This window comes from Clupea harengus, chromosome 13 (assembly GCF_900700415.2).
Source record: "Clupea harengus chromosome 13, Ch_v2.0.2, whole genome shotgun sequence".
Classification (NCBI taxonomy): Eukaryota; Metazoa; Chordata; class Actinopteri; order Clupeiformes; family Clupeidae; genus Clupea; species Clupea harengus.
Window position 1 is genome coordinate 6,333,326 of NC_045164.1, and position 23,795 is coordinate 6,357,120.

The following is a 23,795-nucleotide window of genomic DNA, read 5'->3' on the forward strand; positions in this document are numbered from 1 at the left end:
AAGTTTATAGCCTACTTTGTACTTGGTCAAGTATAATATGGTCAGGGTCTGTCGTTTATCCTACATGTTAGAAGGGATAGCTAGACGAATTATTAATAACATGGACATGTGCCTAACATGAACCAACCCAAAGAATGGAACGATACATAACCAATCATAAAACTACTTGATCAGACCAGGTTTGATCCATATTCAAGAGATCTGATCAAATTTGAAAAAAAAAAATAATAATTTAACTGACTGATTAAATTAAATAGAAAATGTTTCACTTTTCAAATGAAAAGTCAATGTTGAAGAAAAGCTATGCAACAGCTGATGGACATCTGTTTTGTTATTATTAAAACAGGTGACATGCTATTTGAGGGTCACAATCTGTGTACAGTGGTGTTTGGGAACCACTGACTTTTAGTGAAAGTGCCTTTTAGATCCAAAAGTTGATCCAATTTAAGTTACTAATACAGTAAATTGATGGTTATTACACAACCCTTTTTCAGAAAAGTGACGTGGAATAGATCTGCTGCCTTCACCTGCATCACAGGTAGTCTGTTAGTGACCTGAGAGTCTAAGATAGTAGCAAGGCATGAGGTAAACAGCCTGAAGCATCACTGCTGTTTAATCTCACATGGAATGAAACATCACTGCTGTTTAATCTCAGATGGAATGAAACATCACTGCTGTTGAATTAGGCATCAGTCAAGGCTGCTGAGTGGTGGATGGTGTTACACCAGAGTAGTTTATTTCCCCCATTTAATCAAATGATTCAAACATACAAGCATTTAACATTTCAACAGCTGCCCAGGTATGTCCTGGATGAGACTGATCACATGTTGCTCCACTCAGCCCTCTGCGATGAGCCTGAAGGTTGCCCACTTCTCTTCAAGGGTTCTGAGTTCAAGGTGAGTCTCTTAAAGCGTCCTTCTGGACATCCTGAGTAAGACTGAGGCCAACATATCTGGCAAGTCTTCGTTAGGAATGGTTTATTCCTCTTCAAAAACAGTTTCACAGGGCTGAGACAATGTCATTTCTAATGTCCATTACTTTTTTAATTGAAGGAATCAAATATATTGTATTGTGTAATTATATTAATCGATCCTGGCAATGCACATTTTCTCAAGCAGGAAGGCCTTATTACTAGTAGGCAGACTAGAAGGGGCTGGAGGTAGGGAAGGAAAATGAAACTGCAGCGGAGAACAGCTTTTTAAGAGAATTCTTGAATAACAACGAGGACAATCATTCCACCATCTAGTACCCCCTATGTTCGTTTACTATTGTTGCTGTTATATCTTTATTAAGTTGATATGTTTGTTTATTATTGCTGTTGTTATAACTATATTAAGTTGATATGTGCTCAACCTCATCAGCCCGGACAGTGACCATGAAGGAAACTTTGTCATCTTTCACAAATCCCTTTTCCGGATCCATTAAGTCCTGAAAATGTGTAAAATCGACATGATTAGTAACATACATTTACACTTACATGAATTAAAAGATACATACATGTAACAAGCCAGCTCCTTTCCTGGCTCGTTAAACATAAACATGTTCAAATGATGGAAAATAGGTCAGTAACTAAGATATGCATTTGTGTGTGTGTGTGAGTGAGTGTGTGAAAAATCAAACGATCTGGCACCTGACAGACTCCAGCCCCACCCCTACTGAGGGACCATCAGGTGCACGCTCAAGGACGCAGCAAGTTCCAGTAAGTAGTTAAACAAAAATATATCTCTTTATTATACGGCTCCTCAGAATGTGGCTAAAATGTAATTGAATTGAATGGGCCATCCCAGCGTTCGGAGGTCTGATATGTAATGGGTAATGTGTCGTCCGCTGGTCAGCATTGGGAAATACTTTCCTTCAAGACAAAACTGTTTGTCCTGTCAGAATTTATTTTCCTATACTGACTGGCGGACGATACATGATTCCTTCCATATGTTTTAGACTATGTGGTATAAAAACAGCAGGAGGACAAAGAAAGGGCCCACCCTTGGAGTCTGGCCTCTAACTGAAACTTACTTTCCATGGCATGAAGTTGGGATAGCCCTGATTTGGGTGCTCAGCACAGAATCTGTGGTTTATTTCTCGACTGAATGAGTTGTTATTATTCTGATGGTTGATAACCGTCAGAATTGCTTCAGCTTGACATGACCTAGAAAACATATTTCAATGAGGTGAAATACATCAGTGAAATCAGAACTCATCCTCTGGACAAGCAATTTACATTTCAAATACATCAAAACCCTTCTAATGCAATCTGACATTATTTCAGTCAACCTTCATTCATCACTGACATAGTCCCACACAGAAAGCTACGGTCGGTCTCTTGCACTTGGACTTACATGACGTTACATCATAAACAGACCAACCAAATCTGGTGGGTTTTATAAAATAGATCCCACTATTGTATTGTATGTGAATATAACTTTGGCAAAGTGTGAAATTTCCTTTAATTGTAAGGTATGTATACATCAGAAGCATAATTAGTTTACGGAAGAGTATACTCAAGTCTGACATGCTAAGTTAATGGAAGAGTATACTCAAGTCTGACATGTCATTGCAGCAGTAATAATTCACTATCGGCATTTCCTCAGAGGCATGCAGTACAGGTATTGCTTACCTCCAGTGGATCTGTGAACTGGCATCCAGGAAGAAGGAGAGACATTTTGTTTTTCCCAATAGTGGCTTCACATAGCTTTTCCAGGTCAGAAGTGAAGGACTTGAGACTTTACCACTGAGGCGACTAAACTCAGGTACCTCAAAAAAGATGGTGGCCACTGCAGTAGTTTAGAGAGAAGTACATGAGAAAATATGTTGACATATGATGATTTCTATAACTCAAATCTGTCTACCTGGTAAAAAGTCTGTTTACTTACATGCAACTTCCAAAACACATGTAATGTCATCTCTCTTACCTTCTTTAGAAACCTTCTCCTTGATCTTTGAGCAGACATCTTCAACTTCGTCCTTGAATTCACTGACTGATTTTTTCATGAGCTCAAATGACAAGTGTGGTGGGTTAAAATCCTTCGTTTCATTTGAGGTTGGGATTCGCTGCAAGCTCTATGTTCCAATACCCAGAGAGAGAAAATGGAGGGTTAGCAGTGGAAATCATGATCCATTCACAGGGCCCTATGTCCTGATAACAAGTAACACCTGGTGCCAGAATCACTTTCCCGTTAGAGGGACATGGTGTCAAACTTCAGTCTATTGCCTACAGTGAAATCATGGGACAGACAAGGCAGTGGCTTTCAGTTCTTCAGAAGCAGGGACAGGCAGGAGAGTGTTCTGTTCTTCTGCATGTTTTTCTGTTGGGGTTCTTAGTGGAGGAAACCCCGTGTGAACACGGGGAGAACATGCAAACTCCACACAGAAAGGCCCAGGATATTGCCTGGGGAGAACCTGCCCCCATTGTCCATAGGGGCGCTGTAACTGACACATTTCAATATCTCAAGAACCGCTTAAGCTAAAATTCTGAAATTTGGTGTGCTTACTGTATGCTTGGCTACATTGGCTCAAGTCTCCTAAAGTTCCATTTGGCTCTCTCAACAAAACGGCCACCAACAGCCAAACTAAATTCAGCAGCCAATACTTGCCTGAGTGAATGGCCAATCTTGATGAACTTTGTAGGCTCATTCATAATGGCATATAGAAGCTATTTACCCCATTTCAAACAAATCAGCAATAAGATGCCTCTACAACAAGCTACATGTTTTCCCCTGTACCTCTGGTTTTGTCTATCCTAAAAATGTATTTTGTCTTTAAATCATACATTTACAAAATTCAAATGGTCCTCTTTCACTTGTTGAAGTGGTCAAACCATTCAACCTTTCACAGGGGTAGTTCTCACATTCTGCTTGATCCGATGATCACCGCTTGTGACTATATTTAAACTTATGTTATAAATGTTGATACTTGTAGGCCTATGTGTAGCATTTACTCATTTAGCATTGTTTTCAAAACATATTCTTGCCTCCAACTAATAATCAATTGAATACATGCATACTTTTAGTAAATGGCAAGCACAGTTATACAATGAAGCTTCTTTTGTAGCATATATGTAAATTTCACAAAATACTCAAATTTAGCACATGAATATATCTGTTATAAAGTCAGACTCATCCTAATATTCACTAGACAGGTTTCAGGACCACAGAACATAACCACACCCTATCAGTGTACAGCCACCACATCCACAAACTATAGCTACTTACATTTTCACTCAGAATAAGATATACAACAAACCTTTCAGTCTATTGTTAATAGAAACGTAATTATTCACGATTCTTGGAACGGAAAAATATCTTGTTATTTCACCGAATACTTGCTTATTCTCTCAATTTATGCAGCGGTCATATTATGGTGTGTTGTTATGGGGTATGTATAGTTCTTAATACATTAGACAGCTTTAATATGATAGTCCTGACAATAAAAAAGATTTGAGTCTGTAATGTTGCAGTCTGCAGGCATTAAGTAGGTATTGCATTAATAAAGTGATACAAGTGGTCAAAGTACCTGTCCAGTATCATGAAAAAGTGTCGTAACCCAATAATACACAGTTTTATTGGGGCAGCTCTACTATTGAGCACAACGCTGGTGAAGTTACCTGGAGGTAATGGATGTGATCGTCTTCCTGTGAGAGCCGCTCTAGTTCAGCACCTCTCCTCTTCAGCTCAGCAATCTCCTGCTCCAGCTCCTTAAGGGTTTCCTCAGCTTGACTCTCTGCTGCCATCTGCTGTTCTCTGATCCTGTCTTTCACCTTCGCGTGCGCCGTCTCAACACACTGAAGCAGCTCAGTGAAGACCTGTTCACAGTGCTCTTCTGCCTCCTGTGCTGCATCCTGTAGGTATGAGAGAAGGGTCCATACTTAGTGTGATGTGGGAAATTCACAGAGTGGCTAAGTGAGACGAATAATAGCAAGAGGTGTAAAGGTCTTAACCTACAGAAGAGAAATGTCAGGCTTAAACACACAGGAGCTCTTACAGTGTTTCAGACAGAAGAGAAATTTCAGAATATTGTACCCCCAGAGGGCCTCTAACAGGAGCTCTAACAGTGTTTCAGACAGAGGGTTAGAGATGTACAGTATGAGAAAAAGAATGTGTTTTGGGAACATTGAAGTATGTATTAGTAGACCCCAAAAATAAAATTGTGTGTGTGATTGATTTTCAGGAGAGCGATCTTTTTCTGTTCTTCTGCATGTTTTTGTGTTGGGGTTCTATGTGGAGGAAACCCTTGTGAACACGGGGAGAACATGCAAACTCCACACAGAAAGGCCCGGGGGAGAGCCCACCTGAGCACCGAAGGCCTGGGGAGAACCTGCCCCCAGTACCAACAGTGCCCCAAGCGGGGGGTGAGGCGGCAGTGCAAGCACCTGAGCCACCGTGCCATACATGAATATGTGATTGGTTTACATATCCTTGTCTATTTGGGCAATTGTTATTATCATTGGCACCACTTTCCACTGTCAAAACTAGCCGTCTAGCTAAATCTGTTGGTTATCAGAATGCACAGCAATTCATATGAAGGATATGTGGTTGATTTAGCTCTAAGGCCAGGAAGGCATAGTAGTTGTATTGTGCTATCACATCATTTGAATCTTCAAAATCTAGACTTGATATTCTCTTATATTATAATGATAATACTGTTAATTAAGAATTGCCTTAAAATTATTGTTTACATTGAATTAATTGGAATTCAGCTGTAGGCATATACGAGTAGATCTGTATATATCTTAGAGACTAATTGTATCCACAATTGAAGTACTGCAAGCTAGACTATTATGCCGTTGTAGACACAACACAGGGGGTCTGTTATGTACGAAGCAGAATGTGCTTCGTTTATGGTGACCACCAGGTGGCACCTCTGTCCTGTATAAATTCACGTTCCCAATAAACCAGACTAGCTAAATTGTAGAACAAGCTACAAGGTTTCGTGTCCCTCTCTGTGTGTACATGTGGATGATTGCATCTAGTTAAAACATACAGGGAACATGACATAAATTGGCGACGAGGTGCGTAGTTCTGAAGACAGAACAAAAGAACAACCACGTTGGAAGCTAGCTAGTGAGCTAGCGTGTAGCTGTTAAGAGGTGATGAGCCAATCTTCTTCCGAAGAATCTGTCATTGAGGTGCAATCCATTGAAAGCGGACGCATCATGGCTGGAATAATTGGAAATATGGATCCCTTTGATGATACCGGTGAGCAATGGGCAACGTATATTGAGCGTTTTGAACATTACATTCTGGCTAATGAGATCAGAACAGTGAAGAAAGTGCCGGTGTTGTTTAGTGTGATGGGACCTAAAACTTATGGATTACTACGCAGTTTGGTGTCTCCTGACAAGCCTGGGGAGATGGATTATGGACGTGTTGTGGACGTGTTGCAAGCCCATTTCGCTCCAAAACCGCTCGTGATAGCGGAAAGATTCCGTTTCCACAAGCGAAATCAGGGGGAAGAGGAAACCGTGGCACAGTATGTTGCAGTACTGAAAAAACTTTCTGAGTTTTGTGAGTTCGGTGCTTATCTAGAAGACGCACTACGGGACAGATTTGTCTGTGGACTAAAGAGTGAAACAGTGCAGAAGCGTCTTTTGACTGAGAAGGATCTCACTTTTCACAAAGCAGTGGAGTGTGCTGTGTCGGCAGAGACAGCCACGCGCGACGTGCAGCAATTAAGCGGTTCACTTAAAGTGCATGCAATGATTTCCCAAAAAGGTGACCAATGCCGCCGCTGCGGGAAAATGAACCATAGGGATGAATACTGCTGGTACAAAGATCGCGACTGTTACCAGTGTGGGAAGAAAGGCCATACCAAGCGCATGTGTAAGGGTAAAGCCAGAAGCAGCAAAGCCAGAAGCAGCAAAGCCAGAAGCAGCCAAGACAGAGAATGGAAACAGAAAGGTAATACAATCAAGCGCAGTGTTAAAGATAGAAAGAAGAGAATTCATCATGTTGATGCTAGAAATGTTAGTGAAAGTGATGAGACTAAATCTGACACTGACTCTGAGTTGGGACTGTATTCCTTGTCTGAAAAAGGGAAATATTCCAGAATCTCTGTGCTGCCTAGAGTAAATGGAAAGAAAATGGAAATGGAATTGGATACTGGGGCTGCTGTGTCTTTAATTTCTTTCAGTCAGTATAGAAGCCAGTTGCAAGCTGCTGACTATCTCCACACAAAAAGGGCTATTCCGCTTTAATCACTTGCCCTTTGGCGTAGCGTCCTCACCTGGCTTGTTCCAAAAGGCTATGGACCAAGTACTGCTCGGACTGCCTTACACACACTGTTACCTGGACGACATCCTCATCAGTGGTCCTGATGAACAGACTCACCTCAAAGCGCTGGATTCAGTCCTGGGCAGGCTAGAGGAGTATGGCCTGCATCTCAAACAAGAGAAGTGTCTGTTTTTCCAGGAGTCTGTGGAATACTTGGGCCACATCATTGACGCGTCTGGGCTCCACAAATCACCAGAGAAGGTACGTGCTATTGTGGAAGCACCAGCACCATGTGATGTCAGCCAGCTACGTTCTTTCCTAGGGATGCTGAATTATTATGGACGCTTCATTCCTGATCTAGCCACTGTCCTAAAACCACTGAAGGAACTGCTTAACAAAGGGAAGCAATGGCAGTGGACAGTAGACTGTGAGACAGTTTTCCAGAAAGCAAAAGCACTCCTTGTGTCACAGGAAGTATTGACGCACTACAATCCTGAGCTGCCCCTTCGCCTTGCATGCGATGCTTCACCATATGGGGTCGGAGCTGTGCTCTCGCACGCTATGCCTGATGGAGAGGAACGACCTATAGCGTATGCTTCACGAACACTCAGCAAGGCAGAACAAAACTATGCTCAGATAGAGAGGGAAGCGCTAGCGATAGTCTTTGGAGTTCGCAAGTTCCATCAGTACCTCTATGGTAACAAGTTTACCCTACTCACTGACCATCGCCCGCTGACCTCCATCTTAAGTCCAGTGAAAAGTACACCATCAATGGCTGCCGCCCGAATGCAGCGCTGGGCACTACTCCTATCAGCGCATGAGTATACCATCCAATACCGGAAAGGTGCACTACATGCAAATGCAGATGGACTTTCACGCTTACCACTCTCCCACACACATAAAGAGAAGCTAGGCGCAGTAGAGGTGTTCTACACATCTCAGTTGGACACACTACCAGTCAGTAACACCGAGATCAAACATGACACCCTGTCTGACCCCACCTTGTCTCGTGTCCGAGAAATTGTCTCCACTGGTCGTTTTCCAGCTGCAAAGGACGCAGGCGAAGAGCTGTCGCCCTATCTGTTGCGCCGGAATGATCTCACCATACAACAGGGATGCCTCATGTGGGGTATGAGAGTGATTGTGCCACCTAAACTGCGCCCCCGGGTTCTGAAAGAGCTCCACACAGCACATCCAGGTGTAGTGAGGATGAAGAGCTTGGCACGCAGTTATGTGTGGTGGCCCGGCATCGACTCTCAAATTGAGCTTCACGCTAAATCCTGCCCCCCGTGTCAGAGCGTACAAAAAGCACCTGGGCTAGCACCTCTACACCCTTGGATGTGGCCATCCAGTCCTTGGGAAGGGATACATGTGGACTTTGCAGGTCCTTCTGAAGGACATGTGTACCTGATCACTGTGGACGCCCATTCCAAGTGGCCTGAATAGTCCAGGCAAACTAACCCCTTTTGGAGCCAAAAGTAGAATAAATTGTAAAAGAATTTTGTGAAGCTTAGATTATTTCTCTGAGGTGTCCAGAACAACATACTAAAAGTCCTAAGAAATCCTAGTTGAGGAAATATGTTGAATTCTCATCAATCCGAGATGTGTGCCAATAAGGCCAGGCAACATTACACCCCAATGGGGCAATTTTTTTCCTTTACTCCTATCAAAATGAAACTTTACACAATGAAGCTACCCATGAAAAGTAACATTTTTTGTATTACAAGTTTCTTTGAAAATTAATTTTAATATGCAAATGAGCTATACACTAATCGAATATGCCCAAAATACACCCAAATAGGCTTAATTTTTTCCTTTACTCCTACCACAATAAAGCTTTACATAGTAAAAGTATACATGAAAAGTAACTTTTTTTGTATTACAAGTTTCTTTTTAAATGAATTTGAATATGCACATGAGCTCCACACTTATTGAATACGTCCTAATTTGCATAGGCATAAACACCATTCATATGTATAACAAATACATCGGCCCAATCTTCATCCAATCATCCTACTGCCAATGGGTGATGGCAATGCTGCTTTTAGACTGGCCTCTAACCTGAAAACTGCCTGGCTTGGTAGTACCTGCCAGGGGTATAACCCCCCGCCGGTATAGTCTTCAGGGTCACGGAGGCACACAAGCCTCCCCACCACGACAAGGTAGCAACAACAGGGGAGGGCTTTTTTTGGTGTTTTTTATTTTGTGGTCTTTTTAAAGTTTATTTTTTTTTAAATCCAGTAAAGGAAAAAATTAAGCCTATTTGGGTGTATTTTGGGCATATTCGATTAGTGTATAGCTCATTTGCATATTAAAATTAATTTTCAAAGAAACTTGTAATACAAAAAATGTTACTTTTTTAAAAAAAAGGTAAAATGTTACCTTCATGGGTAGTTTCATTGTGTAAAGTTTCATTTTGATAGGAGTAAAGGAAAAAAATAGCCCCGTTAGGGTGTAATGTTGCCTGGCCTTATTGGCACACATCTCGGATTGATGAGAATTCAACATATTTCCTCAACTAGGATTTCTTAGGACTTTTAGTATGTTGTTCTGGACACCTCAGAGAAATGATCTAAGCTGCAAAAAGTTCTTTTACAATTTGTCTGTCGAAAAACGCTACTTTGCCTGGCCTAGAAGTGCATATCATGGACAGCACTACAGCCAGCAAGACCATTCAAGTGCTCAGGGGCCTTTTTAGTCGCCATGGAATTGTCAAACACATCCGCTCAGCGGTATCATCCTGCTACCAATGGCTTGGCCGAGCGTTTTGTGCGCACATTCAAACAGGCTTTAAAATCATCCAAAGGCACCGGAATGGTGCAACAACGCCTTGACACGTTCCTGCTGGCATATCGCAACATCCCCCACACCACAACAACTGAAACGCCTGCCATGTTGTTCATTGGACGCCGGCTGCGTTCTCGTCTGGATTTCCTGAAACCCAGTGTTGCTGGAACAGTGCACAGATCACAGGATGCCCAACAACAACGCCGCCACCAACACTCAAAAGACAGGCAGTTTGATGTTGGGGATCCAGTCCTTGTGCGTGACTATAGGAAGGGGGAGGAGAAGTGGACACAAGGTACTGTTGTGGAAAAGACAGGCCCAGTGTCGTACAGGGTAAATGTGGAAGTACCAGGGGTATGGAAACGCCATGTGGATCAGATGCTGACACGCCCCGATCCAGAGGTGCAGCAGACTGCAGTGAACCTTTCTCTACCAGAGGACCTATCCCAGAGTGATATCTGCACCACACTTCACTCTAATACACCTCACCCACAAGAGCCTGACGATCGAGTTCCTCAGCACACAGAATCTCCAAAAACACACCAGTCCACTGAACCACAACAGACTGGTGTAACTGCGGTAACAGAGACAGTAAGACGCTATCCTGTGAGGATCACTCACCCACCCGTACGTTACGGTACTGAGTGAACACATTGTATAATCAATATAACGCTGTAAGACTGTGTGAGTTCTGAGACATATTGTTTCCAGTATAATAGGACATCCCCATCATTATTATTTGAGCTGTAATCTTTTCTGTTGTGTTAAAGAAAATATCCTTTGTGTTTATTGACAACATATCTTAGCGGGGAGGAAATGTTATGTACGAAGCAGAATGTGCTTTGTTTATGGTGACCACCAGGTGGCACCTCTCCCTTTGGGCCTGAGAAGGGAAGGAAAGGAGTTTAATGTGGCTATAAGATGGACTATTAAATGTGACTAAAACTAGACTAAAATGTTCTGAGTTTCCGTCAACGAAAACTACACTAAAACTAAGAAGGATAAGAAACATTAAAAATGACTAAAACTAATATGCATTTTCGTCTAAAGACTAAGACTACATCTAAAATAGCTGCCAAAATGAACACTGATCTGCAGGACATAAACGCTTTAATAATTTGGATCAGATTGAAATTCGCGACAATATATATTATCACATTCGCGCCAATTATATATATAATTTTGTATGTTGATTGCTGGTTTTAGCAGTACTGAATAATAAACTATAATTACCGCAGACAAGAGGATGAAGCGTGCACCTTGGCTGCATTCACTCAAATTCGTTCTCGCAGTGTTGTGTGGAGGTGTGGCCATTTTTATTTGTGCTTTACACAATCACAAAATAACGTTTTTTCCCCCTCTGATTCACTGCCTTGTTTACTCCCTCTCTTAATTCACTTTCTAGCTTAGCCTACTCGACCACCATTGCTCTCTCTTGCTCATTGAGCCGGTGAAGAGGGGCCAACTCTGAAAGGTGTGTTAAACTGTTACAAAAACAAACACATGGCTTTGATTCAATAGAAACCAGTGGTGGTGCGCCTCCATAAGTAAAGAAAAAGCTTCATAGCCTGGATTCAAGCATTAAAGTTACTCAGCACTCACCTTGTAAATCAGAAAAGATTCTTTCATCTTGTGCAGCTCCTTGTCTCTCTTCTCGATCGTCTGCTGGCATATCTTTCTTGTTTCCTCCTAAGGGCCAATAATAGCCTAGTCTTTCACCGTAACATTTAGGAAATAAATCTACTGAAGGCATATTGCTATTGCCACGTCAAGCTATTGCCACCCATTTCATATAGGCTACTTGGATTGTGAAGCAGGAATGTTGTGAATACCAAACTATTCATACAGCAGGGTTCTTGCACCATTTCAAAAGTAAAAATGTAATGCTTTTTAAGACCTTTTTAAGACCTCAACAAATATAATTTAAGACCCAAAAATGTCACAATTTCTTTGGAATACTCAATTTATTGCCTCCTACAATGGAAATCAAAACTTAAAGTTTTCAATTTGTTATCAACTATGTGAAATGTGTAAACTCTGCAAAAATACTTTTTCATGAGACCTTTTTTTGAAATTAGGAGACAGTATAATAACTGACAATAACCCTTCAACACTGTTTGGCCAATATAGATGTAAACAATCAAAGCTCACAGTTGGCATTTTCATTTGTTTTGTTCCTTTGTGATGCAGAACAGAGCCAACATAACATACATAAGTTTGGATTACACTAAACAACACAATGCATTGCATGAAGGAATCATATCGAATAATGAAAATAATAACTGTTTGAAAACATTAATGTTATCACATGACTCTTCATGAGAGAAACCAATGAATAGAGGTCCATTGTTTTGTAACATCCCAAATTCATCATCAGTAGTCCAGAATCGCAAATGAGGGTCCATTTGTTTGCTCTTTGTCGTCTTATTCATACTTTCGTCAAACATGACAACATATGGTTTCTCACTAACGCTGCACGATAGCTCCTTCTTGATGAATGAAGCGATGCCATATTTGGCGACATATGCCGTTTTTTTTCACCACAGGTGAATGACTTTGCAAGCTGCGAATCGGGGAACATGGCAGCAAAGACGCCACGTATGTCATCGTTAGATTTAAATAAATTGTGCCTCGTCACAGTATGGAGAACCCACAGTACCTCTGCCTTTTGGGTGTCTGGCGGTGAAATGAAACTTGTTACAGCCGACTGAGAGGTGGCGTCTGAACTTGTATCGTCGTTAGTAGGGATGGGTATCGTTTGGGTTTTTTCTGATACCGGTGCTAAACCGATACTTTTAAAACGATACCGGTGCATAAACGGTGCCTGAACCGATACTTTTTTTTAAAGCACAAAGCGACGATTGACGACATTAAAGAAAGGCTTTTTTTATTGCCAAGGCAATTTTTTTTCTTCAAATTGAACAATATATTAACTGTTTAAAGTATATTATAAATATAAATACATACAAAACACTTGGCTTCCAACTACAGCTTCAAACTTTTTAACTTCAAACTATGAACATTACATTAACTGTAAACAACAGTTTATAGTATACTTAAATAAATATAAATAAATACAAAAAACAGCTTCAAACTGCTTTTGCAAAAATAGTATTATTGGAGTCAAAAATGTATCATTTTGTTTGCATTTATTTCATGAAATTTCACCATTTTATGATTTGTTTATACTATCTTTTCTATCTTGTTTATAGTTAATCTTGTTACTTGAACACACTGAGTACGAGAAAATGTGTACTGCCCCTTTAAGAGACTACCTTTAGCTATCATCTCCGTTTATTTTTCAGTCTTCGTTTGCTGATCTGCCGTTGACTCTTGCCTTCTCTCCCCTCTGCACGTCGCGATGTTTTAATCTTTTTGTGCGAAATACAGTCACACTTTTTACCGTTTACCTTTCGGTATTTTCTCTGTTAAAAGGTTGATTGGCTAGTTTTGTTTGTGCTTGCTCTGTGAAATGCTGCCTGCTCTTCACTGTCATAAGACTGTTGCTATGAAAACACCAATGAGCGCGAGCTACACAGGTAAAAGTTTACATTGGGAGCTGGGGCAGTTTTACATGTGCCCCACGGAATCTGCCTAGCGACCGTGTTCAATTGGCTCAGGCACCGAAATCTGCGTTGCACTTCCCCATCTTCTTTGCATTTTGAACCTCACATCGACAACCGTGTAATGGCGACACGCGGCCTGACGTCAGCGTCTGTAGCCGACGTGCTATTAAATTGCGGAGACTCAATTCACACAATACTAAATTAATCAACTATTAGATGTTTTACGATGCGCCACTGTGCTTTCTCATCGTCATTAAGCGCACCGGCAAAAAAATTAATACCTACAGCAACTTTACGTGAAATTTAAGACAATTTAAGACCTTAATTACCCGAATTTTAATTTAAGACATTTTAAGACTTTTTAAGGACCCGCGGGAACCCTGTACAGGTATATTGCAGATTGAGTATTGGGTTTGGAAACATCTGGATTCCCCCCCCTTAAACCCAACAGATAGTACCTGCTTCTCAGTCCTCTCTGTCGCCGTTGAGACGGTACCATGGCCTCTGTGTTCATCAACGGTACAAAGAACGCAGATGCATCTCTCATCGGTACGGCAGAACAGCTCAAGAAGCCGGTTATGCTGAGAACAGAGGTTCTCGTGTAGCTTAGTGGACGCTTTGGTGAGCGCGTGCTTCTGAAAGGTGGCAGATTGGTAGTGAGGTTGAATATGAGTTTCACAGTAGGAAGCCACGCACACAAGACAAGACTTGACGGCTCTGAGTTTTCTCCCGATGCAGAAGTCACACTCCGCATCGCCTGGTCCAGCATAGGAGAGCTGAAGGGGATCCGACTGGATATCTGTGATCTGCAGTTTCTCCACCAACTCGGCCAACACGGTACTTTTCTTTAGCGCTGGCCTCGGACTAAACGTCTCTCTGCACTGGGGACAGCTGTACCCCGCCTTCTGTTCCTCCTGATCCCAGCAGCCACTGATGCAGCACATACAGTAACTGTGTCCACAGGGAATAGTTACAGGATCTTTCAGTGGATCCAAACAAACCGAACAGCGATATGAATCGAGATCATTCAAAGAAGCCTGCGCCATTTTCATCAGCCGCTCAGACGGATAATGACAGACAAGCCGGTTGACTCTTTTTTAACACGATACGCTTTCGTTTCTGAGTAAATATGTAGTTATCGCGTGGCCTCAGCACAGGGGAGCCAGGCGCGGGAAAAGTAATTAATGTATCTGTGGTAATTAGTCTGATCAGTGCAGGCAATAGGTGAGGGTTATGTACTTATGTTTTTTTTTTAACAAACCACTCTTAATAAATGATTATGCTACTCATTATGCTAGTGATCCCAAGTTGGATACTGAAACAGGCGTTGTCTCAAACAGTAAAACTTGATTGGCTGGCTTGACAACTGATTGGCTGGCTGTTACTTAGGAGGCAGCTTTTTCTGAAGTTAGCTGCCAAGAACGCCAAACGTCTTTACCCTTTAAAGATATATATATATATATATATATATATATATAAAAAAAAAATACGGAACCAGATCATGATATCCGTCTTATCAGATAATCCAATTCGTGAGCAGCTGTCTGGGAAATTAACATTCACATAGACCTATTGTAAAAACTACTTTGAGTTAACCTCCGGAAGAGGGAGAGTTCAGTGTAAGTGAATACAGTCAGTGGTTTTGTGCAGAGATGAACAGCGTTATGTCAGGTCAGAGTGGTTATGTATGGTGTAAAATTGTAGATTTTATTTCAAACCAGTATGAGAAACCTTTTTTTTTCTTAGTAAACTAACTTTTATCAGAAACTACACAGAGCATCTGAGGGAAAAACATGAGAACAAAACAACGTCAGACCTCCAGACATGAACTTTGTACATGGAATGTCAAATCATCTAGGGATACAATGTCAAGTTCTGGGCAGGAGAGGGGTTGGTGGGGCTGTTTCATCTAACCTACACATATGAGGTTCCCTGACAAGAGGGAAAACAGTGTAACATAATGGGAAACCAGTACGACACTCACAAATATCCTTATTCAAAACACATTGTCAAAAAAAGACTTTCTTTTGGTTATCCCTCTTTTAAAAACCACATCCACATAAGGAATCCTCAACCAAACACAATGCCAGCCGCGGAAACGTCTATCCGGAGTCGCCACGGCAACTGCCACGCTGTTATAAATCAAAACAAAAAGAAAAAACAAACGCAGGAATGAAGCGCTGTGGTGGGCTGGCTCTCCTCATTTGGCATCCAGCTTGGCCAACTCCTGCAGGTAGATGCCAATGGTCTCGCTGTCAAAAAGCACAAAGTATATGTTTTTCAGAGAGGAGGTCGTCATGGTAACAAAGTGACTGGAGATGGCCTTCAGGATGAGCTGGGCTGCTGTCTGCTTCGGGAAACCGTTTCTGGAAGATGGAGGGGAGAGGACAGCCAGGGGAGAAAGAGAGGATGGAAGGATGGAAATAGAGAAGAGAGAAATGAGGGAGAGCGAGAGGAAGGAAGGGAATAGGAGAGGAGAGAGATGAGAGGTAGAAAGATATGAGGATTGGAGAGAAAAAAAAAGAGACAACAGGAAGAGCAAAAGAGTTTAAATATAATTGAAATATAATATGACTGATAATTCCAATCACAGTATGGAAACTCTAACCCCACAACAATGATACACGAGCACATACACACACACACACACACTAACCTGCCGGATGGGAGTGGGGGGAAGGCGACTGATTTGAGTTTCTTCTCCTCGGCGGCGGAGAGGCAGTTCTTCACCGTCTTCTCCAGCTGGTCCTCACACTTTTCTGAGCCCCAGTGGGGAACGTTACAGTGGATCACGAAACGAGCCGCCATGCCTGACGCCTGGCTCACCGCCACTGGACACACACGGCATAAACATACATACGCGCACACACATGCAAACAGAGGTAGAAAAGCAGCCATCACTAACTGCTTATAATGGACACACAACTATACACTTAATATGGATAAATAGTCACTAGGTCAAGTCACACACATGAGACACACATATACCTGGATCTGAAGCTCACCAATGACACTGAATGGTATGAACAGTCACTACACATAGATTAAAGATAACATCTGTGGGAAGTGAAAAAAGCCTGCATGTCATTACCTGAGGCAACCTCCAGAGGGCCCTGTGATTTTCTCAGCTCTTTCACTGCCTCCAGGAACTCTCTGCCCCCGGCCTTCTCCAGTGCCGTACCTAAACACACACACATTTGACTTATTTATGTCCACAAATTCCTCTTATGTACTACGAAGAAACCAGTTCAACGTGCAACCAGCAGTTTATGGTTAGAAGAGAAAGTAGAAAAGAAAGCCTACAGGGATACTGTAAACTATAGCTGAAAATGTACGCGACTTAGCTAGACAGTTTCACTCGAATGTAGGCTTTTCCGCATCAGCCTGTGGTTACACACACACACATGCTCACTTATGCAAACAAACACACACACACACACACACACACACAAACACAGAGGCAGCGGAAATGCCACTCATTAAGAATACGTCTTTGTGCTTTTGAAAGTATTGATGATTTAGCCTGTAGGTCATCAGACATTATAGCAAGCGGTAACAGCCCAACGCTTTCCCATTCCCCACCGAATCCATCCTTCAAGTCGATGTCCGCGTTGGTGGGGTTGATGATTCCCTCCACTTTGATGGAGCCGATTTTGCCGATTTCACTCTCTGTGAGGGACACCTGGAGAGAGAAACAGTCTCTCACACATCACACCTCCCACAATAATAACCCATCATACTTTTACACGGTATAATATCTGGGTCAGGCTGAGTTAAAAATGTGGGTCATATAAGGCTTATGTTGCTGGAACTACTGATGGTATTAACACTAATTCACAGATTAAGACTTTTTGTTTAATATTACATTATGTTTCTTATGTTGTCGTGCATTAGAGAGACTCCTCGTTAATTAAAGTGCTATTCTGTGAATTCTATGAATGTACCATCCCCTTTATTTCAGCGCAAGGCTGGTCAAACAGACCTTCTGTCCGAGGAAGAGGTTCTTGGCGGAGAGGATGGTGAAGCCGTCGCCCAGGCCGTCATCTGTGGGGGAGCTACTGCTGGGCTCTTTGTCGTTTTCTGTGCTCTTCTGCTCAGGTGAGGACAAACACACACATAGTCAGAGTGAGAGATTACACCATAGAGAAGACCTCTTACTGCAGTGCCCTTATGCTCTGTAAAGCTATTGATTCCTGTCTTTTAAAGAATTATTTTATATTTGCACTCCTTCCTAGAGTTTCCTTCTGTGCAGTTAAAGTTACTGATGTACAGATGCATTTTCCATTCCCAGTTTGGATGTCATTAATAACGTATTAAACAGTGGGATAGTATAATGTATAGTGTGTTTGGGAATGTGTGTGTGTATTTACGTGTGTGTGTGTATTTACGTGTGTGTGTGTATTTGTGTGTGTGTGTATTTGTGTGTGTGTGTGTATTTGTGTGTGTGTGTGTGTGAGAAAGAGCCATACCTTGGGCTTGCGTCCTGGCTTCCCCTTGTTCCTCTTGCCAGGGGGCCTCTTGACGCCCTTTCCACGGTTTGTCTTTTCGGCGACGATGACTTGGGGCTCCACCTTGACGCGGCCCCCCCTCTTCTTGGACAGGAGCTCAGGGTGGATGCGGGGCAGCACACCGCCATTGGAGATGGTGACTGCTCGCAGGAGCTGTGGAGGAGGGCAAAACAGTACGACAGGTCTGATGCTACGTTTCCATTAGGACGTTATTCGTGCCGCTCTCATTGGGAATGAATGGAGACGAAGTCCCGTCCGACGCGCAACGAACCGTGTCCGCCTCCCTTCCAAAGTTGACAAACCTTTAACTCTATGCAAATGCAGACCAGGCGGTAACCAATCAGTTTGACGTGTGTGAGAATTGGCAGCTGAAGTTGTGCAGATGGGCGGGAGTAATCAAAAAAATCAAAGCAAGATGGCGGAGTCTCGGGATTCTGTTACTGGGAAATATTTTATGTGAATAAAGGTGAATACAGGTGTTTACACGACTTTTATATGTCTACATCGACTCCGTTTGTTGTTTATATACTACACGAACACTGTCAGGGCAAACAGAATATTGTAGGTCTTATCTGAAGCTCTCGAACATTATTGTTAGCTTGCTGCTAACACTTTAATTGAAGATCAATGTAGAAGCTAGCTGGTTTGTAACCTGTAGCCTCATCGGAGAGTTTTGCCTCTGGTATGTGTGATATCGTGATTTAACTGGCTGATATAAATGAATCAGAGAACACAAATGTATAAAGGAATACATTTAATGGATAAGTAAATGAATGAGAGCACGAGTGACAGCCGCAACATCTATCATATTTTCATGACTTCACAAGCTAATCTGCTATATTAGCGCTGCACTGCAACCGAACTTGCTACTTAACAGAGAAACTTGATTTTTCTGACAATGCCCCCTAGACGAAATACCGGCTGCCGATAATTCGCCTGAATGGAAACGTAGAGTGAGACCAGGACTTTGCACAAAAAGGCGAAGTCTGGGATTCTGATCCAACTCACTTTTTGTCATATTCAGCTAATTGCTCCTCACGGTCCTCTAGTTGTCCGTTCTGCGTGTGTGCTTAAAAATACTCTGGTGTTCGTACACTGTCCTGGCTATGTAAATGGTAAACAAACAAAGCGGCTCGGACCGAGGCATGCACTATTCCAGCCAATCGACACATTGCTTCTGAAGCACGGCAGGGAGGGGTGTAATTTGATTGCTAAAATATCAACAACCTTTCGCCATAACCTCAGACTGTACCTTTAATGGTGCAAACCCATGACAGCGTCGCAATACGCTTCCATCGCTTTGAGTGGGCGTGGTGTAGCGTGTTGAAATAGCATAACAGACTGGACTAGTGAGCTAGTTAGTAGGCTAGCCAGTTAGTAGGCTATCTAGTCACTTGTCTTTATATCAAAACTGTCATTCTGTTCAAATAAGCCCAGGATTAAATATATAACATACCAGGAACAACAACAAGCCCTTACAAGGCCATCAAAGCCTTTCTTTTTAGCAAATGAAACGACCAAACAACGACTTTTTCCAACTTTTTTCGGTCGCGTCGCTCAAAACGGTGGTCTACTTCACAATAGATTGGCTCCTGTTGAAATGCATGGGATTCAGAATATCGCGTCGCTCGCTACGCTGTCATGGGTTTGCACCGTAAGACTTTAACTAAACACTGCCACTGACTGATCTTAGACCAGGTCTAATCACTCCCAACCACTCTAGATCAATGAGCAGACATTTGAATGTACAGTAAGGCCCCAACCACACGAATCCAAAGTTTCAACAAATCCGGTCTTTTTTGGATTCTGTACTATTTTTTATCTCGTACACACGGCTGGATTCAAAAAGTTCCGGATTCGGGGACCCAACCCGCCGTGTTCGTGTGGACGGAAGGCAGATCCGACAAAAAATGTGTCCGGATTCAGGCAATCCCGGTTCCGTGTGGACGGGCCCTAAGTGTGACGCACACACAAAATAAGGTCACTGGCAGGGAGCTGGGGGGTGGGGAGAAGTGGAAAGGAATGCAAGTCTGTATTTATAACATACCACAGAGTTCACTCTCAGAACTCCTATGCTGTTGAGTTGGCCATAGACTGTATCTAAAGCAACATGACACATACAAGAACATTCATACTTACCTCTTTCATATGATTCCATGTTAGCAGAGATATGGAAAGGGTTTAAAGAAATATTTCACCACTAATTACATAGGAAGCTCATGAGTCAGATAGCTAGTGAGTCTGACTGTCACATTACAGGAAGTCTAATAGTGTTACAGGGATGTCTAGCCAGGTGGCAGAGGCCAGTTTGTTCACTATACCCAGGCACTGATCAGCTTCACCTGAGAGTCCATACACACCCTGTCAGCACTGTGTGCGCACACACTGAGTAGCACAACCAGAAGCTGTCAGCCTCTCTGAGCCACCAGGTAGAAGAGGACTCATCCATCATTCATCATCATCATCACTCCGTCTGACAGCACCCCCCTCAGGAGCAGCAGGGCAACTGCACAACTGACATCTCCATTTATCGCTAACGAACCAGACTCTCTCTCAGTGCATGTGTGTGTGTGTGTGTGTGTGTGTGTGTGTGTGTGTGTGTGTGTGTGTGTGTGTGTGTGTGTGTGTATGTATGTTGGAAACATGGACTGTATATTGGGTGTATATATATGACATAAGTCAAAGTGTATACAGTCATTGGTTGGAGGTGTTACCTGATTGAGCTCCTCGTCGTTGGCCACTGCCAACTTGATGTGCCGGGGGGTGATACGTCCCTTTTTGTTGTCCCGGGCTGCGTTGCCGGCCAACTCAAGGATCTCAGCTGGGTAAACACACACACACACACACTCACTCTTACAGGAACTACACAAAGTTCTTATTGTCAAACACATAAATCCGTCTACACCTACTGTAAAAATGCCATTCTGATGTAACAGTGAGACGAGGTCTGAATGTTTTCCGATGCATTCTGTGTATTTAGATTCTATGGTTCAAGTATTTTTTATGCAATTGTCTACATTTTATTCAGGCCATCAACAATGAAGATCCACAGAATGCACGTGAAGACTGGAAAACGCTTGGGAAGATTGGGAAAAATATCACTGCAATAGGTCAGGAAGAGTTTGTTTACAACAACAGCTACATAGTGTGCCTTTGCTGAAATCATTCATACTGTATGAGCGCTGTGTGATTTCAGATTGAACTCTGATCCTCTGATTTAATCCAGCTGGCGGGTCTCAGGGGACTTTGCACCCAGCAATCACTAGAACCCGCAACGGATCAGATCCGGGTCTAGAGTACAGTAACCCACTGGCATACATAGTCATTTTATGAATGGCATGCATTTATAAGCCATATTTCAAGAGCTATGATATACCTCATTATGTTTTCAATGTAGATCATACATGACCTACAGAATAATACTCCTGAATGAAGATCATGGGTATAGATACTGTCCTGTCTGCCAAACCCTTCAGGTGGCTTGAACTTGAGCCTCCTGACAATCACCTGCCAGGTACTCGATGACGGCTGCCATGTAGACCGGCGCGCCCATGCCGATGCGGTACTTGTGTGTGCCGGTGCGCAGGTAGCGCATCATCCTGCCTACGGGGAATATGACGCCCGCCCGCGCCGAGCGCGACAGCTTAGTGGTCTTCTTCTTCCCCCCTCTGGCTGACATGGTTCAGCTGCGGACGGCACAGAGACAGGGGCACAGAGAGGGCATTACTTCCTGTTTATGGAACCTGTGTTGTGTAGACAGTAGTCCTGCTGTACCTGACTCGCCACCTTGGACATAGGAGGCATACATGCTAGCAAAGAGGGTTAAACCCCCCCACACCATTGCACTCCAAGTCTTTCATCTCTCCCTGCTCCAGGCATGTTTATTAGAATCAGTGTAATTACAATGTTCTTGATTGGCTAAATCAGGTGTGCTCTGCTAATCAAGAGGATGTGGTTGTGTCACGTTCACAGGCTCTGCTCACTTTCAGCTTGTAGCATTTGGTGTGAGACCTGTATTGACCCCTTTTTCCTGTCCAGGTAGTGTATTATTTTCCAACACAATTATTGAATACATTGTGTTGTAAATGCAAAGATGAAGCACTCAGTTTAAAACATTACATGCACTGATTGAAGCCACTCACCTCTTTTGTCCTCCCTCTCTAGACCTTCCTGCAGAAAAGGGAAAGCAGACATTAAGGCATAGCCTCCATTATGTATAACAGCAACAGGTCTGAACATTTCAATGATCACAAGGCCAGTGGGAAATCACTTAACCAGGGCAGTACATCATGACTAATACAATATGTTTGCAGAACTTCAGTTAAACTATTATTCATATGTTAAATTAATATTCATATGAAGTGCAGATAGTGGCGCATGGTCATTTATTCCAAATATGTTCATTTGATTTTTTTTTTTACGGGTGAAACAACATGACAATGCCATTGCTATGTGGTACATGAGATATCTTGGCCTGGTTGTATTTATCTGAAACAGGTCGTGGTGGCCATAACAACATTCTGCCGTGTGTTAATTAACCTACTTATGACATACCCTGCCAGGCCTTAAGGTTTGCACACACTTGCGCGACAACTGAAAAATGGCCTCCGATGCCCTTGTGACATTTTGAATTCGATAGGGCGACATTCTGCCTCTATTTGCAAATATGACATGCAACACGTCTTTAAACGACCTTTCAGTCAATAAGAAGATATGTAAAGACCATGGAAGAGCCCACTGTCGCCCCGCTGCGACCTTATCAATCTCCTCTGAATTAAAGTCGTAGTCACGAATTTCTGTGTTTATCTCGAAATAGAGGGAAATCCCTGCAGCGTGCAGGCTGCACGTCAACTTGAACCGTTTCGTTCTCTGCGTGTTACGTTGCATTTTCTTGATTAAAAAAAAAAAACGTGCAGAATGTAGTTTACGGTGTGTTCAACCATCAGCGAACAGACTCGCAGCGACGTGAATTATTCAGAAGCGCTGTGCTGCGTAGGTTACGCTACACCGAAAAGACAATTATGCACACCTATGAAATCTAAGGCCTCCCTCGACACCGCCACTTTCGCTCATACTGTTCAAGCGTCTTCTTTGATTTCCAAAACGAAAGGTCGAAGACATCGAGCCCTAGGTCGTCTTTTACCTCTGTTCCTCCCATACCACTACTCAACCCCCATTTTGTTTTCAATACACTGAATGTACAGTGTAATTTTTACAGGCACGGAAAGGGGCTCCCCGTATGCGTTCCATGGCAAAACCTACGAGTCCGAAATGCTCCGGATTTTTACCTGGTTGTTGTCGTTGTCAGAATGAACAGAAGACCGATCTTCCAAATCAAAAACCCTTAAAGGACGTCATGTATTTTGTCCGTAATCGCTGTCCTTGTACGTACCCCTTCTCTTTTTTTTTTTTAAACGAAAACTACAGCCAGGTCCGCCGTACAGTCATCGGAGGCTGTCTCTCTGCTACTGATGCTGAGAAGGGGAAAAATTCAGTCCAGGAAAAATGGACCGAAAACGCCCCCTGACTGGGATTGAAAGCGGAGAGGAATTTCTAGCGCAAGAGACCTTTTAGAGAATAAATAAGAACCAAGATGTATTATAATGCATTGTTGCTTGCAACAGAAAACAATGTGCATATATAAGGATGTGGACTGTGACTTAATGTGTACTTGACCATGAATTCGGTTTGCCCCTTTCGGTTGCCCCCTAAAATGCAGAGTCCCCATA

The 23,795-nt window shown here is 42.7% G+C and overlaps 2 protein-coding genes across 3 annotated transcripts; both read right to left on the minus strand.

The window, feature by feature from the left end:
* Positions 1-579: 579 nt before the first annotated feature.
* Positions 580-14,703, minus strand: LOC105890864 (E3 ubiquitin/ISG15 ligase TRIM25-like). Its single transcript, XM_031578997.2, has 7 exons — positions 14,017-14,703; positions 11,595-11,681; positions 4,601-4,834; positions 2,910-3,057; positions 2,615-2,771; positions 2,014-2,146; positions 580-1,428 (listed from the first exon to the last, which is right to left on the minus strand). Exons 1-7 carry the CDS (start codon positions 14,608-14,610, stop codon positions 1,333-1,335), a joined length of 1,449 nt encoding a protein of 482 aa, XP_031434857.1. The 5' UTR covers positions 14,611-14,703; the 3' UTR covers positions 580-1,332.
* A 541-nt stretch (positions 14,704-15,244) lies between these two features.
* LOC105890953 (core histone macro-H2A.2) lies at positions 15,245-23,575 on the minus strand. Of its 2 annotated transcripts, none has more exons than XM_031578998.2 (10): positions 23,355-23,575; positions 22,209-22,232; positions 21,574-21,752; positions 20,781-20,887; positions 18,028-18,219; positions 17,541-17,648; positions 17,141-17,240; positions 16,650-16,739; positions 16,215-16,389; positions 15,245-15,924 (listed from the first exon to the last, which is right to left on the minus strand). In XM_031578998.2, the coding sequence occupies exons 3-10, from the start codon at positions 21,743-21,745 to the stop codon at positions 15,759-15,761; spliced, it is 1,110 nt and encodes a 369-aa protein (XP_031434858.1). In that variant the 5' UTR covers positions 21,746-21,752; positions 22,209-22,232; positions 23,355-23,575; the 3' UTR covers positions 15,245-15,758. The 2 variants fall into 2 exon arrangements, with proteins under 2 accessions (XP_031434858.1, XP_012672524.1); XM_012817070.3 differs by having other exon boundaries at positions 22,209-22,236; positions 23,355-23,572.
* Positions 23,576-23,795: the final 220 nt, after the last annotated feature.